Source organism: Aythya marila (genome assembly GCF_965140915.1).
Source record: "Aythya marila genome assembly, chromosome: 4".
Lineage (NCBI taxonomy): Eukaryota > Metazoa > Chordata > Aves > Anseriformes > Anatidae > Aythya > Aythya marila.
In genome coordinates this window covers 35,166,315-35,182,161 of record NC_139045.1, presented here as the reverse complement: position 1 = coordinate 35,182,161, position 15,847 = coordinate 35,166,315, and the positions used below count along the sequence as shown (strand labels likewise).

At 38.4% G+C, this 15,847-nt stretch overlaps 2 protein-coding genes across 7 annotated transcripts in view; one reads left to right on the top strand and one right to left on the bottom strand.

The window, feature by feature from the left end:
- ANAPC10 (anaphase promoting complex subunit 10) overlaps positions 1 to 514 on the bottom strand; it is a 324,259-nt gene extending 323,745 nt beyond the window's left edge. For 4 of the 6 annotated variants that reach the window (XR_014317379.1, XR_014317380.1, XR_014317381.1 and 1 more), the window contains exon 1: positions 23 to 298. The gene's annotated coding sequence lies outside the window, so the exon portion shown is untranslated. Of the gene's footprint in view, positions 1 to 22 lie in introns of all 6 variants that reach the window. The other 2 variants (XR_014317377.1, XR_014317378.1) reach the window with 1 other exon arrangement.
- On the top strand, positions 450 to 15,818 carry ABCE1 (ATP binding cassette subfamily E member 1). The gene is made up of 18 exons (XM_082758993.1): positions 450 to 598; positions 4,923 to 5,090; positions 5,625 to 5,710; positions 6,219 to 6,316; positions 6,688 to 6,805; positions 8,655 to 8,792; positions 8,955 to 9,024; positions 10,116 to 10,212; positions 11,032 to 11,121; positions 11,486 to 11,607; positions 12,282 to 12,503; positions 12,973 to 13,032; positions 13,117 to 13,175; positions 13,339 to 13,449; positions 13,552 to 13,694; positions 13,783 to 13,905; positions 14,939 to 15,050; positions 15,293 to 15,818. Exons 2-18 carry the CDS (start codon positions 4,988 to 4,990, stop codon positions 15,338 to 15,340), a joined length of 1,800 nt encoding a protein of 599 aa, XP_082615119.1. The 5' UTR covers positions 450 to 598; positions 4,923 to 4,987; the 3' UTR covers positions 15,341 to 15,818.
- The last annotated feature ends 29 nt before the right edge of the window (positions 15,819 to 15,847 follow it).

Below are 15,847 nucleotides of genomic sequence, written 5' to 3'. Positions count from 1 at the left end.
CGCGGTGCCGCGCTCCACTCACCTCCTCGGGGCTCCCTTCCCGGGCGCTCACCGAGAAGCCGCCAGCCCCGGGGGCAGCCTGGGGACCGAGGAGGAGGAGGAGGAGGAGGAGGAGGAGGAGGAGGAGGAAGGGCTGAGGGGGCGCTGAGGGGAGCGGCGGGGCGCGGAGCCTCTCCGCGGGCTCCCTGCGGGCTCCTCCTCCGCCGGCCCTGTGACCGTTCAACGGCCGCGCACGCGCAGAGCCCGGCGGGGCGCGCGAGCTCGGTTTAAACCACGGCGGGGTTCGGCTGAGTTCGGCCCTGCTCGTCACGGTTCGGCTGGGTTCGTCACGGCTCGGCTGGGTTCGGCAACGTTCGGCAGGGCTCGGCAGGGCTCGGCTCGCCGCCCGCCAGCGGTCAGGGGAGCGAGAGAGCGGAGCCGCGTCCCGCGCCGATGACGTCAGCGCCCCGCACGCCGAGCCCCGTCTCCCCGGCGCGTTGCGGCGCAGGCCCCGCCCTGTGGGGGCGGCGGCCATCTTGGCCGGGCGGCGCGGAGCACGTTGCGCTGGGCTCGGCCGCCCTGCCCCGGCCCCGGGGGCGCCTCACGGCCCCCAGCCTCGGTAAGCGTCCCCGGGGGGGCGTGGGGACACGGCAAGGGGGGTCCCGGTGCTGTTACAGGGGGTGGGGGGGGGGAGCGGGGGAGCCGTTGTGGCAGCCGGGCCTCGTCCCCACACGGCGGCAGCGAGCGGGGCCCGGCCGCCTCCTGAGGGAGCCGAGGCCCGGCACGGGCACGGGCAGGCTCCGCAGCTCCTGACGGCCCTTTGTTGGCAGCTGGGGGTTGGGTTTTGGCTGCCGTGTGGCAGCAGAGCCAAACCGGGGGCTGCAGGAGCTGCCTGCGTGGAGAGAGAGGCCCCAACGGCCGGGGGTCCTCCAGGGGAGAGAAGGGATGCGGGGGCTTCCTTATTTTTATTTATTTTTTCCTGGAGAGGTTTTCTCCGCTAAAGGAGAAAGCCGTGCTTGACATCATTTTCAGAAAGTTAGCACGTGGTGGAGAGATTAAGACTTCTTTAAGGGCTGGCAAGGGAGTGGGGTGAGGCCGTTTTCACGAGGTAAGTGTTAATAAACGAATAACCACCAAAAAAAAAAAAAAACAAAAAACGGGTAGGGCCTTTCCTGAGGGCCTCGGTAGCGTTGTCTCTCAGGAGCACACGTCGTTACTTCTCCTGCAACTTTCTGTGACTGCCTGCGAGTCCTAACTTCAGTTTCTCCGCTGTGGTTTCCTAGGTCGAAAAAACAAATCCTGCTATAATTTTCATGTGGCTCGCTGCCAGTTTTGGGGCTTATTCTCCGGCCTTTCATTTCATGTTAAAAGAAAATATTAAAGATTGAATGATAAGTAATGCCATTCAGCACCAGCTGAACACACCCACGCGTAATGCTGCGTCAGTGTATTTGAGCATATGCTTTTCATGTTAACGTTGCATTTATTTTCATGTTCGTGTTGTGCCTCATGAGCAATACAAGCTAAGTACAGTCATTAGATTTGAGGCTTGTTTAAAGCTCTTGTACAACATCTTTTCAGTTTCTAAAACAAATGTCAAAGCCTCAAGCATAGACTCATTCTTAATTTCCTAGTAGATCTTGCTTGTACCAGTGCCACGTACTACTATTTCTGCTTTGACACTTATAAATTTACTGATCTCCCATGTGCAGCTTGAAAGGCTGTTTTCTTGTTCTTTCATTTAAATTTTCTATGGATATTCTACCTTTTTTTGTTCTTGTGGAGTCACTGTGTGTAGCCCATTACCAGTGGATTGAGAGAGAATTCTTGAGATAAATGAGTTTCGGAGGATGCTACTCATCCTTATTTCTTTCCTCTGTACTTAGTTTAGATCAGGTGCAGTGTAGTTTAATAAAACATTATTTATTTCTGCAAAGTAACTGAAGTGTGACTCAATTCTGAACACAGCCTTCCTTCGCCACATTTAATTACAGAATCACAGAATTTCTAGGTTGGATCATCTCTGCCTTTTCAGTCTTCATTTACAATTTTTGTTAATGTTTGTATGCTTAATTCTGAGTAATTCAAAGCAATTGAAAATCCTGCTCTGTCGTTATTGACTTGGTTCAATTAATTTTCATATAAACTCTAATACCTTTGAGAGAAGAAACAAATATTGGCCTTTCAAGCAAGTACATTTAATGTACTACCTGTAGAAGAAATTTCTGTTGCTTTTGTGGCAGGATAGAATGGTCTTCTTTTGTGTCTTAGACATGACTTAGTGGCTGTATAAGTGTTGTAATTGGACTTACTGGGCAGCTTTAGGGTTCAATAAATGATACTGGCAAAGCATTTAAAACTTTTTTGTTGTTAGCAGTTGTTACTCTTCCTCTCATTTCCTCTCATTCTTTTACCCGTGCCTCTAGTCCGTTGTTCTAGAAACATTACCACTTGTCTCTCCATTAGAATTCATTGATCCAAAATAATGTATCACTCTGTAGTTAGCAACAAATTAATTGTTTCCTGACTTTGTCTTCAGTTCTTCTTGATTTGGAAAGCAGAAATACAGGTATAAGCTGTATAAATGCTTCTGAATACCAGTTCCTCCTGCTGACTGTACCTAGCAATTACTGCTATTTTGTATTGGAGCATATACATCTTGTTCATGATGCTGACCTGAGTTCTGAGAGGTCTGCTGTCTGCACCATGAAATCTAGACAGTCATATTCAGTGTGTTCAATTAAGTGCCACCAAAGTAACTGCGTATAAATATGTAGCTTGAGCTCAGTCTGCTTTTGGACATTTGTTTAATTTGCTTTAAATTGTCAATTCTATCAATTTTTTTTCTCTTGTGGACAACTATCATCATAGACATCAGAACAGTCTTGGAAATATTGCAGAAGTGACAGAAATTAAAAAGTAAAAAAAAAAAAAAAGTTAGCTTTCTGAAAATGATTTAAGACCACTGGAGAAATTTGGATAAGCTGACACTTCGTTGTGTAGATGGGAGCAGCAATGCATGATCCCACACCTCCATACTGGTTCTGTAGTTCTGTCTCTTTGAATGTTTGCTACAATTACGTCTTTGACTGTCAGACATCCAAAATCTTCATCACATATATGGTTATTTTCCCATATAATTAAGCTCCAAGAAAAGAAATCCATTGGCTGTTTGGTTACTCTAAGAACCAAGGTCTGATTCAGCAATGGATGGCAGTGAAAACTTTTGTCTGTTTATACCACGGAGATTGGCTGCAAAACTTGTTGAAGTAGATGGCAAAACCAATTTGTTCCAAGCTGTGTTTGGCTTCGTCTTTTAGAGTGACCAACCCCGTTTTCCTGCTGTGTTGCTTTAAGCCAAGCACCAGGCAGGAAGGGTGGTGGAGAAGTGAAGCTGTCTGGTCTGTTATCTGTGCTGCTCAGGCACTAGTTTAGGAGATTGGGTAGGGTACAGCAGCTTTGTTTGCTAGAGCTTCCTTTTGGAACCCATAGAAATAGCCTGTATGCTAGTTAGAGCCAAGATGACTAGCAGGGAAAGTCCTGCCCAGAAGATGTTACAGTCTGCCTGCTCGAGGTCCTCAGCCACACAGGCCGTGCTGGAGCAAGGGCTCGCCAGGCACTTTCTCTGGGAAACCAAAGAGAGCGAGTGATTCGCCTCCAGGTACTCTGTGTGCTGCACAGGGCTCCTGTGAAGGGCACTAGGACGTGTTCCTGAAGAACGTATTTTTGCCTTATTTGAAACACTGTCAAAATCCAGTATTTCCATCTTCTAGAAAATTACCCTGGGTCAAGCATCCTTGCAGATCTTAAGAATAAGTTTCTTGTTTGCAATTGTAAGGAAAATGTATTAAAGTGAGAACTGCAAACCCATTGCTCCATGTCTGCAATGAATGTACCAACCGCTGGACTATGGAGTTGGTCAGTTTCTCTCTCTTACTGGTGTGGATTATGGATACAATCACAATGCTTGCTCTGCCCTATTTTGTCAGTGTGGTCTAATGATATGAAACTAAAACATATTTTTAAAAAGCGACTTTATAATGGTCAGTCAGTTTTAATAATACCAATGATGTTACTGAGACTTTTTGTCTTTTTGTAAAAGGTTGTGGATTCGAGAAAAAAATAGAAATATTATAAGTAGAAACTGCCATGATAAATTTGGAGGTGTGACTTGGATTGCATTCGTTTATATCTGACAGATTATCTTTAGGCATTAATTTAAAAGTACTTGGGAAATTGAGAAGAGAAATAAGACCACCAGTATTAAAAGGAAGTACTGAAAATACTCATCATGGTAACAATTGATTTAAAAATCCAATAACATCCTCATAATACGTATGCCATACACCTGTTGTTTTTGCTTCGTTTAGGATATTGAAGTCACAACCTTTTTTTATATAATAGCCATATGTAGTAAGTAACCTGTAAAGGTTTAGTTTGGTGGGCAAAGATGAACTGGACGTCCAGTAGATGATACTTTGCTTAATCATAAGTGTTGAAATCTTTTTCTTGGAAGCAAGTCCATGTGCAGGTTGTGTGGAAACTGGAAGTATTTCAGGACTCCCTGACGTTACATCTTTGAACCACTAATATGTATTGCACAGAATCAAGATTTCTTCTTGCTATGGCATGCTTTTCTTGGAAACAAACATTCTCAGATGTAATCATGATTTTATTTTGCTGTGGAGAAAAAGGAATGGAGTTGGAAGCTAATGTTAAAGATTGTGCAGGGTTTTTTTGTATAGCAGTACCCTCAGCACTGGTATCCGAGTCTATTTGCCCTGTTTGCCATCTTGTTTGAAAACTGTCTTGGGAGAGAAAACAGTAATCTTGCTTTTTTTTTTGTCTCTGAACTCTACTGGTAATAACTTCAGATACATAACTTCAGATATTTCCTGTGCTGTTAGTAATAACGTCCTATCTGGTTTTTGTTTTTCCTTAAGATCTGCAAGACTCCCAGCACTCCTCCTCGTAATTGGTGTATGTGGGTAACCTTAAACTGCGCATCATGGCGGACAAATTAACAAGAATTGCTATTGTCAACCATGACAAGTGTAAGCCAAAGAAATGCCGTCAAGAATGCAAAAAGAGTTGTCCTGTGGTTCGAATGGGTAAGAGATGTAATTTAACCAAGTATTTAAGCATTTGGAGAAGTCCACAGTAACGTTCAGCTGGAAGGGGTTGCTATTTTTTATATATAACTATTTTTTGTTTGTCATTCATGTATTCTTTTTATGAAGACCTTAGAAGTTGAATATAATTGAAATCATGAGCAATTGGTAGCAGTAATTTCACTTTTCAGATTGTCAGTAGCTATTCATGACTATTATAGTCAGCTTCAGTGACTATTCATAGAATCATTGAATCACAGAATGGTTTGGGTTGGAAGGGCCCTTAAAGATCACCCAGTTCCAGCTCCCTGCCATGGGCAGGGACACTTCCCACCAGACCAGGTTGCCCAAAGTCCCATCCAACCTGGCCTTGGACACATCCAGGTGAGGCAATCTATTCTAGTGTCTCACCACCCCCATAGTAAAGATCTTCCTATTAATTGGTTACATGTTCTTCTGTGGAGTTTAGTAGTACTAGCAAGAAATATGATTCACCAGAAACTTTCTTAAGTTGATGTTATTCTTTATCACCAGGAAAACTTTGCATAGAAGTCACATCACAGAGCAAAATAGCATGGATCTCAGAAACACTTTGTATTGGTTGTGGTATTTGCATCAAGGTAAAAGGCTGTTTTATTTGAAGTGATAACATTTCTTTATCATGCTCTTATGTTCAGCAGTGCATATGGTAATTTCATAAAGTAACTTTGAGAATAATCAGACCTTGTTAATTGTTTTTGTTTATATAAAGTACTGTGTCAGGTTACTGAACCGCTTTGGCAGGGGTTGTGGGCTGTGTTTTTTGTAGCTTTGTCTTGGAATGCTTTGCTTCAGGGCAGTAGGAGGGGTTGGTTGGTATTGTGGCAATAGAGATCTAACAGCAGAAGGATGCTCTCCTAAGAGAGATCTGCTGTATGACTTGCTTGCAGTCTAAATTGCTAAGCATTTATCTTGAGAAGTGTGGTATGGAACTTCTTTGGAGTTGACTAACTAAATGGCAGTGAAGTAATTTTTTGGTAAATATTTGTAAAAGAACTCTTAAGTGCACAGCTAAGTGCAGTACAGGAAATCAGAATTTTGTTAATAAATTGTGTGCATAAATGATACATAAATTTGTTTCAATTACAGAAATGTCCTTTTGGAGCCTTGTCAATTGTTAACTTACCTAGCAACCTGGAGAAAGAAACAACACACAGATACTGTGCCAATGCCTTCAAACTTCACAGGTATTTTATTTTCCAGACCAATGTAAAAGGGACAAAACTTTTCAAGTTTTTGTTAATCTAAGCTAGAAGTTCATATCCCGTTCATGATTATTCACTCAGTAGCTTCATTTTTTAATGTTAATGACAGTTTTTCTTACTTAAACGTCCTATCATTAAGCTGAATTTTAGTACTCGTTTTACAGAATGAGTGTTCCTACTAGTTAAAAACCGTCCTGTTCTATTTTTTTCTTAATCAAGTATTGTTAGGTTAACAAAGTAGGCTAAAATAATCAGCAAGTCTGAAACAGATTTTAATTTTTACTTTACTACTAAATCTTGGTGTCTGATGGCATTAAATCAATATAATCTGAAGTTATCAATATTGCATACAGGTTGCCTATCCCTCGTCCAGGGGAAGTACTGGGATTGGTTGGAACCAATGGTATTGGAAAATCAACTGCCTTGAAAATCCTAGCAGGAAAACAGAAGCCAAATCTTGGAAAATATGATGTATGTATCAGCAATAAAATACAATTGCCGTTACAGATAGCTGTGGTTATACATTTTCACTGAGTTCTCACAATCATTAATGTGGTAGAATTTGCAAGGATAGTGGCACTTTACCTTGTAACAGCCAAAGACCTACTCCACCCTGAAACAATAGAAGAAGGATGGTTTGAAGAGGCTTTTTTTTTTTTTTTTTTTTTTTTCCAAATTCTCTATATCTTTCAAGATAGATAATGGTAGTACTTACAACTCAATGAAGATGGTTATCAGAAGCACATTTTATTCTTGCAATTACAAGGTTTTTGTTTTTTTTAATACTAGTCTCTTAAAATGTAATCAACTTCCCTCCCCAGCCCATCGCCTTCCCCCCAGCTTACATAATTAACTTATTTCCCACCACGGGATTTAGGTTTTGGAGTTCCCTCTAAGTCTGAATGGTTCTAGTGTCTATGAGCAGCACCATGTATCATTTTCATCTTTTGGGCTTTTTTTTTTTTTTAAAAAAAAAAAAAAAAAATCTTTGATTTTTTTAAGACCTATAAAAGTATGTGGTTATCATAAGTTGTTGATGATGTTTCCCACTGCAGACTTTAACACTGTTCTGAAAATTATTAGTTTATCTTGTTTAACACCATTGCTATGTCTAAGTATTTAACTGTACAGCAAGCAAGCAAAATAATTTACAAGTTTGTTTATCTACAAAACAAACTACTCCAAAGAGTGAATATTATTACAGAAAAGATGTAAATAATCACTACTGTGACTCTTCTTATCAGGTAGTATTTCAGTTACCACCTACTTACCTTCACATCACCTTGTGGTATGTGTTGATTCTTTTTTTATCTGAAAGATTATCATTTTAATGAATTATCCATTTTATGGCTGTCACTTAGAACTGCAAAGAAATCATTATTTTCCAGCTATATTTTCCATTCTAATTCAAGTTTGGTTTATATTATTTTGTGGACTTCTTGTTTCAGATGGTAGTACTGCAGAAATAGCAAAACTTTTCATTCTTTCAATGTACTTAACGGAATTGCTCCCAAAATCTGACTTCCCTGTGAAGAGCCAAATTATTATGACCACAGAAGCATGTGGTATGAAACAAATGTTACATGTTGCTTCTGCTCCAAAACTTAGGAACCGTTGCCTCTTTGTATTTGCTTGGTTTGAAAATGCGGCAGCTGTATCACTCCATTTGCGTACTGTTAACCAGCAAAATATTTTAGCACTATTCAAAGTAGTAATGCTGTGCAAAATGGCACTCTGCAGGTTAGGTTGTGTTTTTTTTTTTTCTTTTTTTTCCCTGGGTGATTGCGCTGAACAGGTTTATTTTGGTTTTGTTAATCAAGATGGGTTTCTTGTAGTTTTTCATTACTTTGTTTCTTGGTTTCCTTGGAAATGTTGGCTGAAAGCAGAGAAGAGTTTTGCAACCAGTTTTTGTTGCATCTTTTGTAGAAGTTGATTGTATCAGTCCAGCCCTTCTCCGGTCAGATAGCTAATGTATCCAGCTATGCAAATCCATAACATCTTTTTTCCCTGAGAGGTAGTTTGTCTTACAGGTTTCTTTAACCTTCTAGGTGCAAATTTAAGATGCTTTTTCTTGGAAGAGCTAATGACAGCACATCTGAAGAAAGAAACAAGTTCTAGCGTTTGACCTCCATTTCTAATTAGTTTATTTTGTTCTTAATGGAAATTTTGTAACAGCTGTTTAGTAACTTTTATTCAGGCTTTTTTTTTTTTTTATCTTGCAAGCACATCCTATTTGCTGTGTTGTTTGGAATTGTAATATTAAAAATTTTTAGTGTATGTAAAATGGTATAAGTAAACATAGGCTTTAATTTTGTCACAGGATCCACCTGACTGGCAAGAAATTCTGACTTATTTCCGAGGATCTGAATTACAAAATTATTTCACCAAGATCCTGGAAGATGACCTAAAAGCTATCATTAAACCTCAGTACGTGGACCAGATCCCTAAAGCTGCAAAGGTAAGGAATTTCATTAGCTAAAGGAAAACTGGGGGCTTCTCCTGTAATGATTCTTTTGTATTTCAGGATTTTTATTTATTTTAATGTGAAAAATCCACTGCAGTTTGAAATAATTATTGTTGAAATAATGTTGTTGGGTTTTCTGTATTGCTTTTGTTTTAGGGAACAGTGGGATCAATTCTGGATAGAAAGGATGAAACTAAGACACAAACTGTTGTATGTCAGCAGCTTGGTAAGTAATTTTGTAAGGCCAAACACCAGAGCATCTGAGAAACTGACATTTACTGGGGAAAAAAAAAAGTTACTGTTAATATAATGGTCAGTTTGAATTTTACCAACTTTAAAAATAAATAAGAAATATGCAAAGATACTTTGCAATAAGGACTAGGGCTTGCTATATGTATTATCTGAACCAATGCCAATAATGCTTTCTAGTGACAAACAACTGACACATGCTAGTTGATAGAATCAAATGCAGTTTCTCTTTCGTGGTAATAATTAAATATGGAAAAAATCCAGTTACCATCTGCTGTTCTTGCTTGATTTACAACTTGAGCAAAATTATAGTATCCTGTGGTGAGAACCATTGCATATAGAAAGTACAATCTAAGCACAAAATAAAACTCTTCAAAAAAGCTATATGTAGTTAGTTACAATGGGAGTAATATTCACTTCTGAGAATCAAGTAATTAATAAGAACATCTGCATAGTCCAGGTAATTATTGTAGGTGTTTTGAATTGTTACCTAAATTCAGGTGTTGCAAAATTACCAACAGGGTTCTTTTTGGTAGAGCTGCGTAGTAAAGGTTCCAATATGTTGTGCCAGCAAGAGTATGGTCTGTGAGCCATGCTTAACTTCTTAGAAATTGTCACATTCTTGAAATTTCTTGCTCATAAAGCTGAGAAGAAAATACTGGCTTCAGCCATTTACTATAATGCTTGGAGGATTTGATTTTCCTGAAAATTAGAACTTTCTAATAAAGTCTAACAAGAAATGATTTAAAAATTGGTACAGTTTCTTTTTAGGGACAGAAGTCAAAACTAAACGTACTGTGGAAAAGCAAATAGGAATGTAATCCTTCTGAATGATAGGAAGCAGCCGTACAAATTAATTAGCTAGTGCTGCAGAGAAGCCATAACCTGTTGTGACTCTTTAAGCATTCAGTCTGTAATAAATTATCCTTACGCTGTTCTTATTTTACTTCTTTCTTTTTTTTCCTCTGTGTAGGATGTCTGCTGTGATTATACATATGTCCATAGGTAATAAACATATGAATTGTTGTGTTGGGTATAACATATCTAAAACTAGCCTCTTATTTGCAGACCTAACCCATCTGAAAGAAAGAAATGTTGAGGACCTTTCAGGAGGAGAACTTCAGAGATTTGCTTGTGCGGTTGTTTGCATTCAGAAGGCTGATATGTATGTTTGATTTACTTCTGTTACACGTTGCTTCTAATAACCTGTCTCATAGTATGGTCCTCTAATTTACATTTATTGTTGAAAATAATACTTTTGTTTGAAGTGTTTGAACAAAAAATAATTGCATTAGCTTTTACAAACTAACTCAGCAGCTTGGATCTATATTTCTTCCATATATGATGTCTTCATTTTGTTTCTATACTTTAATTCATCTCAACAGAAATCTCTAATTTCAGAGAGGTAGCTATTTGACAGTGTACCTCGCTGTAATCATTTTTGAATAAGAAATAGACAAAAATAAGATTCTTCACATATATCGCGACCAGGAAATTTAAAAAAAGCCTGGTCCGTCCTTGGATCAAGAAAGCAAGAGCAGAAGACTTAGTTTTCTGTCTTTTTTGTTTGTTTGTTGTTTTGATTTGATGTGGGGGTGGAGAATGTCCTTCTTCCAGTCTCATAGGTCCATTGGTTTGCACTTTTCACTTAAATTGAAGATGAGTCAGAACAGAGTGCATGAGATTCCTAGCTGATTGGTGACTCCCTATAGCACTTGATAACTTTTTCAGAACTTTTGGTGAGCTAAGGCTTAATTCGGCTTGTTCAACAGTTTCATGTTACAGTCATTGGAGATTCAATATATATATCAATTATATACATATATATCAATATATATATCAATTCGGTACATAATACTTGTTTCTTCTCTCAGTATGAAAGTAAGTTTTTGGTTTTGTTTGTTTAGTGGTTGAAATGTTAGTATTAGATTGGAATATGTTGAAGCTTACATTCTCTAAGACTTATTCTTTCTTTTGGGGTTAGCTTCATGTTTGATGAACCTTCGAGCTACCTAGATGTCAAGCAGCGCTTGAAAGCTGCCATTACTATTCGATCCCTAATAAACCCTGACAGGTAAATATAAATTTAAAATATTTTGCTAAACTATAGTAGTAGGTGACTTATTGCAGGGTAAAGAAAAAGGCGGTCTATCTCCCTGTAAATGCTAATTTCTCGGTATGGTACATTAATAGATGTTAAAAATATTCTAATTCAGTAGCATCTTCTTCCTGCACATTTTGAAAATCCGTTTCCCATTGTTTCTGTAGTTACTATTTCAGCATTGGAATATATTATGTATTAAGTAAGTGAAAATTGTGTTGATAGCTTGTGTGTCTGCAAGACTACACTAAAAAGAAGTTAGTGTTTGAAGTAAAGAAACTTGTTTAGAAATGTAGTGATCAAGTAAAAAAAAAAAAAAAATCTCTGTATTTTTCAGGTACATTATTGTCGTAGAGCATGATCTGAGTGTGCTAGATTATCTCTCTGACTTTATCTGCTGCCTGTATGGTGTGCCAAGTGCTTATGGTGTTGTTACTATGCCTTTCAGCGTAAGAGAAGGTAATTTTTGCCATATTTTGCTTTTTAAACCTACCAAAAAAATCCGTAGAAGAAAAAGGTATCAAAATACTGGTAGTCTATTATGTGAATGTGTTTTTCCTGTTACATAGTACTTTGGTAACTAAAAAATAAGTTTTTTATTCTGTGCAGAAATTTCATTTTTTCTGAACCAAACTTTATAACTCAATCCAAAAGCCTTAATTATAAAAGGCCCTTTGTCGCTTGCTGTAGACATGATTTTGGTACTTTCAGGTGTTTTTGTAGACTGGAGTTAGACAAAAGACTATAAATAGTAAAGAAAGGGCAGGAGACAGTTTGCACAGTACAGAGGTGGGTAGTGTTGAACTGAATTGACCACCCATCTTGCACTGAGATTTAGCAGTAAATTGTTTTGTGAGATCAGGTCCAAAAGCAGTAGTTCCTGTAAACCTTAAACACCCAGTACTCACGACAAGCTTTGAGGAAGAGAGCCTATAGCATTTTTGTATTTTCAGTTAGTTTGTTCGTTGAATTTTCATCATTTTCACACTTAAAATATTTCTTGCTTTTTTGAACATAACCATTTAAAATCCAACCTTCTCCACATCTGCCTGGAATTCACAGCCAAGATCTAAAATCTCTTCTATTTTGCTTTTGTTGTAGGCAGTTTTTAATGATCTTTTCTCCCTTCATAGGCATAAACATTTTCTTAGATGGCTACGTTCCAACTGAAAATCTAAGGTTTCGAGATGCATCTCTGGTATTTAAAGTGGCTGAGACAGCTAATGAAGAAGAGGTTAAAAAGATGTGTATGTACAAATACCCAGGAATGAAAAAAAAGATGGGAGAATTTGAACTATCCATTGTAGCTGGAGAATTCACAGATTCTGAAATAATGGTGATGTTAGGGGAAAATGGTAAGTGAAATTTTTGTGGAAGTGATTCCTACAGCCCTAAAAACTTTCCTGAAGCCTTTCTACAGCCTGGGAGCCAGGCTTCTAAACTACTGGTTTTAAGTCCAGTTGAAGTGCCCATTTCCTAGTGAAGATGTCTGTGCCATGAGCTTCCTCTATATGCAGTGGGAGCTTGAAGTTAATGAATGTTAATGATGCTATTGTCTTGATTTGTTACCCCATTTTAAGAACTCCAGTTGGCAGGATGATGATGATTAACCTAGTGAGCATAGCTGCATGTCTAGACTACTATAGCATTAGATACCTGCGATTTGAAAAAAGCAAGTACTAATTGCTTGAAATAAACAGAGGAATTCTCTTTAATTTTTAAATGTGTTCTTCACTAAGTATTTTGTTGTATCACTGACTTAATTGCTATAAGGCTAAGTTATTTAAAGTGTCTTAAATACATGTAACTTGCATTTTATTTTAGGAACTGGCAAAACTACATTTATCCGAATGCTTGCAGGAAGACTTACACCTGATGAAGGAGGTAGTACTTAATAGATCAGTTGAAACCTATTTTGAAGATACTGGAGAGACTCTTGTTTTCATTATAAATTTTCTCTCTTTATAGGTGAGGTCCCAATTCTAAATGTCAGCTACAAGCCACAGAAGATCAGTCCTAAATCTACAGTATGTTTAAGCCTTATTTGTTAAGTACTGTGTTTTCTGCAAAAAGTATGTTGTTAGTACACAGGTAGAATGTCTTTATGCCTAGAATAGTTAAGAAGGTTTTGTTCTTATTTTCTTATAGTGGGGCATGTAAAACTAAGCAGCAAAATTTCTATTTTGATAGGGAAGTGTCCGTCAGCTGCTGCATGAGAAGATAAGAGATGCCTATACGCACCCCCAGTTTGTAACTGATGTAATGAAACCTCTTCAAATAGAAAACATCATTGACCAGGAGGTATTAATGGCCTGAGACAACATACAACTTTTAATTCAGGTACCAGTTGAGCATCAAAAAGGAAATATGGCTCACTGTTCTCTTCTCTCCTCCTCTTACTAGGTTCAGACGTTGTCTGGTGGTGAGTTGCAGCGTGTTGCATTAGCTCTTTGTCTTGGTAAACCTGCGGATGTCTACCTAATTGATGAACCGTCAGCGTATTTGGACTCTGAACAACGTCTAATGGCTGCTAGAGTCATGAAACGGTAAAGTATACACAGCAGGGAAAATATTTGAATTTTACAGTAGCTTTGCAATCATTCTACATTTAGGTATCTCTCAATTTTCTTTCAGTTTCATTCTCCATGCTAAGAAAACAGCTTTTGTGGTAGAACATGACTTTATCATGGCTACGTATCTTGCTGATCGTGTGATTGTTTTTGATGGCGTTCCCTCCAAGAACACAGTTGCGAACAGGTAAGGGACTTGTTTGGATTAGTAAGCAATATATAAGATGACAAAACAGAAATAAACTGTTTATCAGAAGCATTAACAAAAATGAGGTGAAGTATCCTTGCCTATGGAAACTTACACTGCAATTAAAGTCAAGTAAGGCAGAAAGGGCTAGACTAGCTCCTGGCTTATACCAGCCTTAAGAAACAGCACAGCAATTAAATTGCAGTTGGAGAAGTCAGGGGCATCAGTTGGGAAGAATGAAAAAAGGGCTGACTGTAACCTGAGTATGCTTACGGAAACTGACTTCCAGATGTAGTAGAGAACTAAGGCTATTCCTGGCACATATGCAAATATTATGTGAAGTACAAGTCTTGACAGCAACACAGAAACACCACAGACAGTGTGCATTATATTGTCGAGTATAAAGGTGTCCTTCTTACGCTTCTTTTTGTTCCTGTAAACAATTCCAAGTAAATTATGGGAACTTGGAGGAGTAGCCCTGTTAGAAACTAGACTTTTGGACCAGTGTAATTATCAAGTACTTAATAGGAGCTAGATGAAATACAGACTAGTACATATGAAGACCACTGTTTTTCTGATGGCATTCCTCCTAGGTCTAAACTTGTTTGAATTAAGGAACAAAATCAAATCACATACCTACTACTTCTCAGCATCACATATTATGATTTTTGTTACACTTTGCTATTGGTGCAACTTCATTTTTTTCCTTTAATGCAAGTAAACGTGTGCCAACACAGAACTGTGTATATTAAGTGAAAAGGTGGCAAAGGTAGCAGTGTGAAGACTTGTAGTGATGTGCTGGGATCTTGCTGAAAGATGGTAGTTAGTTATTAACTTCTCGTTCGCTACATTTATCTGAAAATGTAGCATATCCTGGTATGCCAAATACCAGCTTGCAGAACTGAACAAGCTCAGGATTGAAATTGAAGCTGTCTCTTAACTACAGGCTTTCTGACCTGTACAAGTTATAGAACTTCTGGAAATTTGTTTGGGAATTGTGAGTGCTGTTTCTAACATTCTCCTCTCCTAACAGTCCTCAGACTCTTTTGGCTGGAATGAATAAGTTTTTATCTCAACTTGAAATCACTTTCAGAAGAGACCCTAACAACTACAGACCAAGAATAAACAAACTCAATTCAATCAAGGTAAGTGAGAAGCACCTTTACAGTGAGGAAGCCATGACAGTTTAACATTGACTAAGATTTTAATATAAGGAACGAAAGGAAGACCCATCTGCTGTTTTTGCTGTGCTGGAGAACAGCACAAGGAATGAGTATGAAAGTAATAAGGACAGTAGAAAGGAATTTAGACAGGCATGGTGTAGTTAAAATAGTCTTTGGCATACTTGAACATAGCTTAAGTAATACTGATTTTTTTTCTTCCCCAGGATGTGGAACAAAAGAAGAGTGGAAACTACTTTTTCTTGGATGACTAAATGTTGAATCTGAGCATCTTTTGTAACTGGCATATAGAAACACATACTGAAATTAATACTTGTGGATAAGAAGGCTCAATCAGGTTTTAGAACAATTCATCTTCTGGAGTTTAAAGTTTCTTGCTGCGTGTAACATCTGAGATCAGCAGCAGTGTATAAATTCTAGGCTGTGTAAAACTGCCACTTTCTATTTGGTGACATAGCCCTATTTTCAGTGTTATAATTCAAAATAGACCATCTTGAATTGTGCAAATGAGTCTCCAGCTTTTTCAAAATTTAAGGGAGGTTTTCGATATGTTCTACCTACTCATGTACCAAGTGCTGACTGGACTTCCCCCTTTTTGAAAATCCTTGAAGCTGTTTTCTGTCCAAGATATGGAGACTTACCATGAATGTCAAGATACAGAAGATACTCTAATTTTAAAAATGCTGAATCTCTCTGGATGAGGGTTTCATAAATAAATATCCTCCTAACTTAGTTGTTTTGTGATACAATGCAAACATTCT

Excerpts from the sequence above, each read along its gene's own strand:
- ABCE1 (XM_082758993.1), top strand. The coding sequence starts at position 4,988 with ATGGCGGACAAATTAACAAGAATTGCTATTGTCAACCATGACAAGTGT. Across the intron at positions 12,504-12,972 it reads GGTGATGTTAGGGGAAAATG|GAACTGGCAAAACTACATTT; the intron begins GTAAGTGAAATT and ends ATTTTATTTTAG. Across the intron at positions 13,450-13,551 it reads AAAACATCATTGACCAGGAG|GTTCAGACGTTGTCTGGTGG; the intron begins GTATTAATGGCC and ends TCCTCTTACTAG.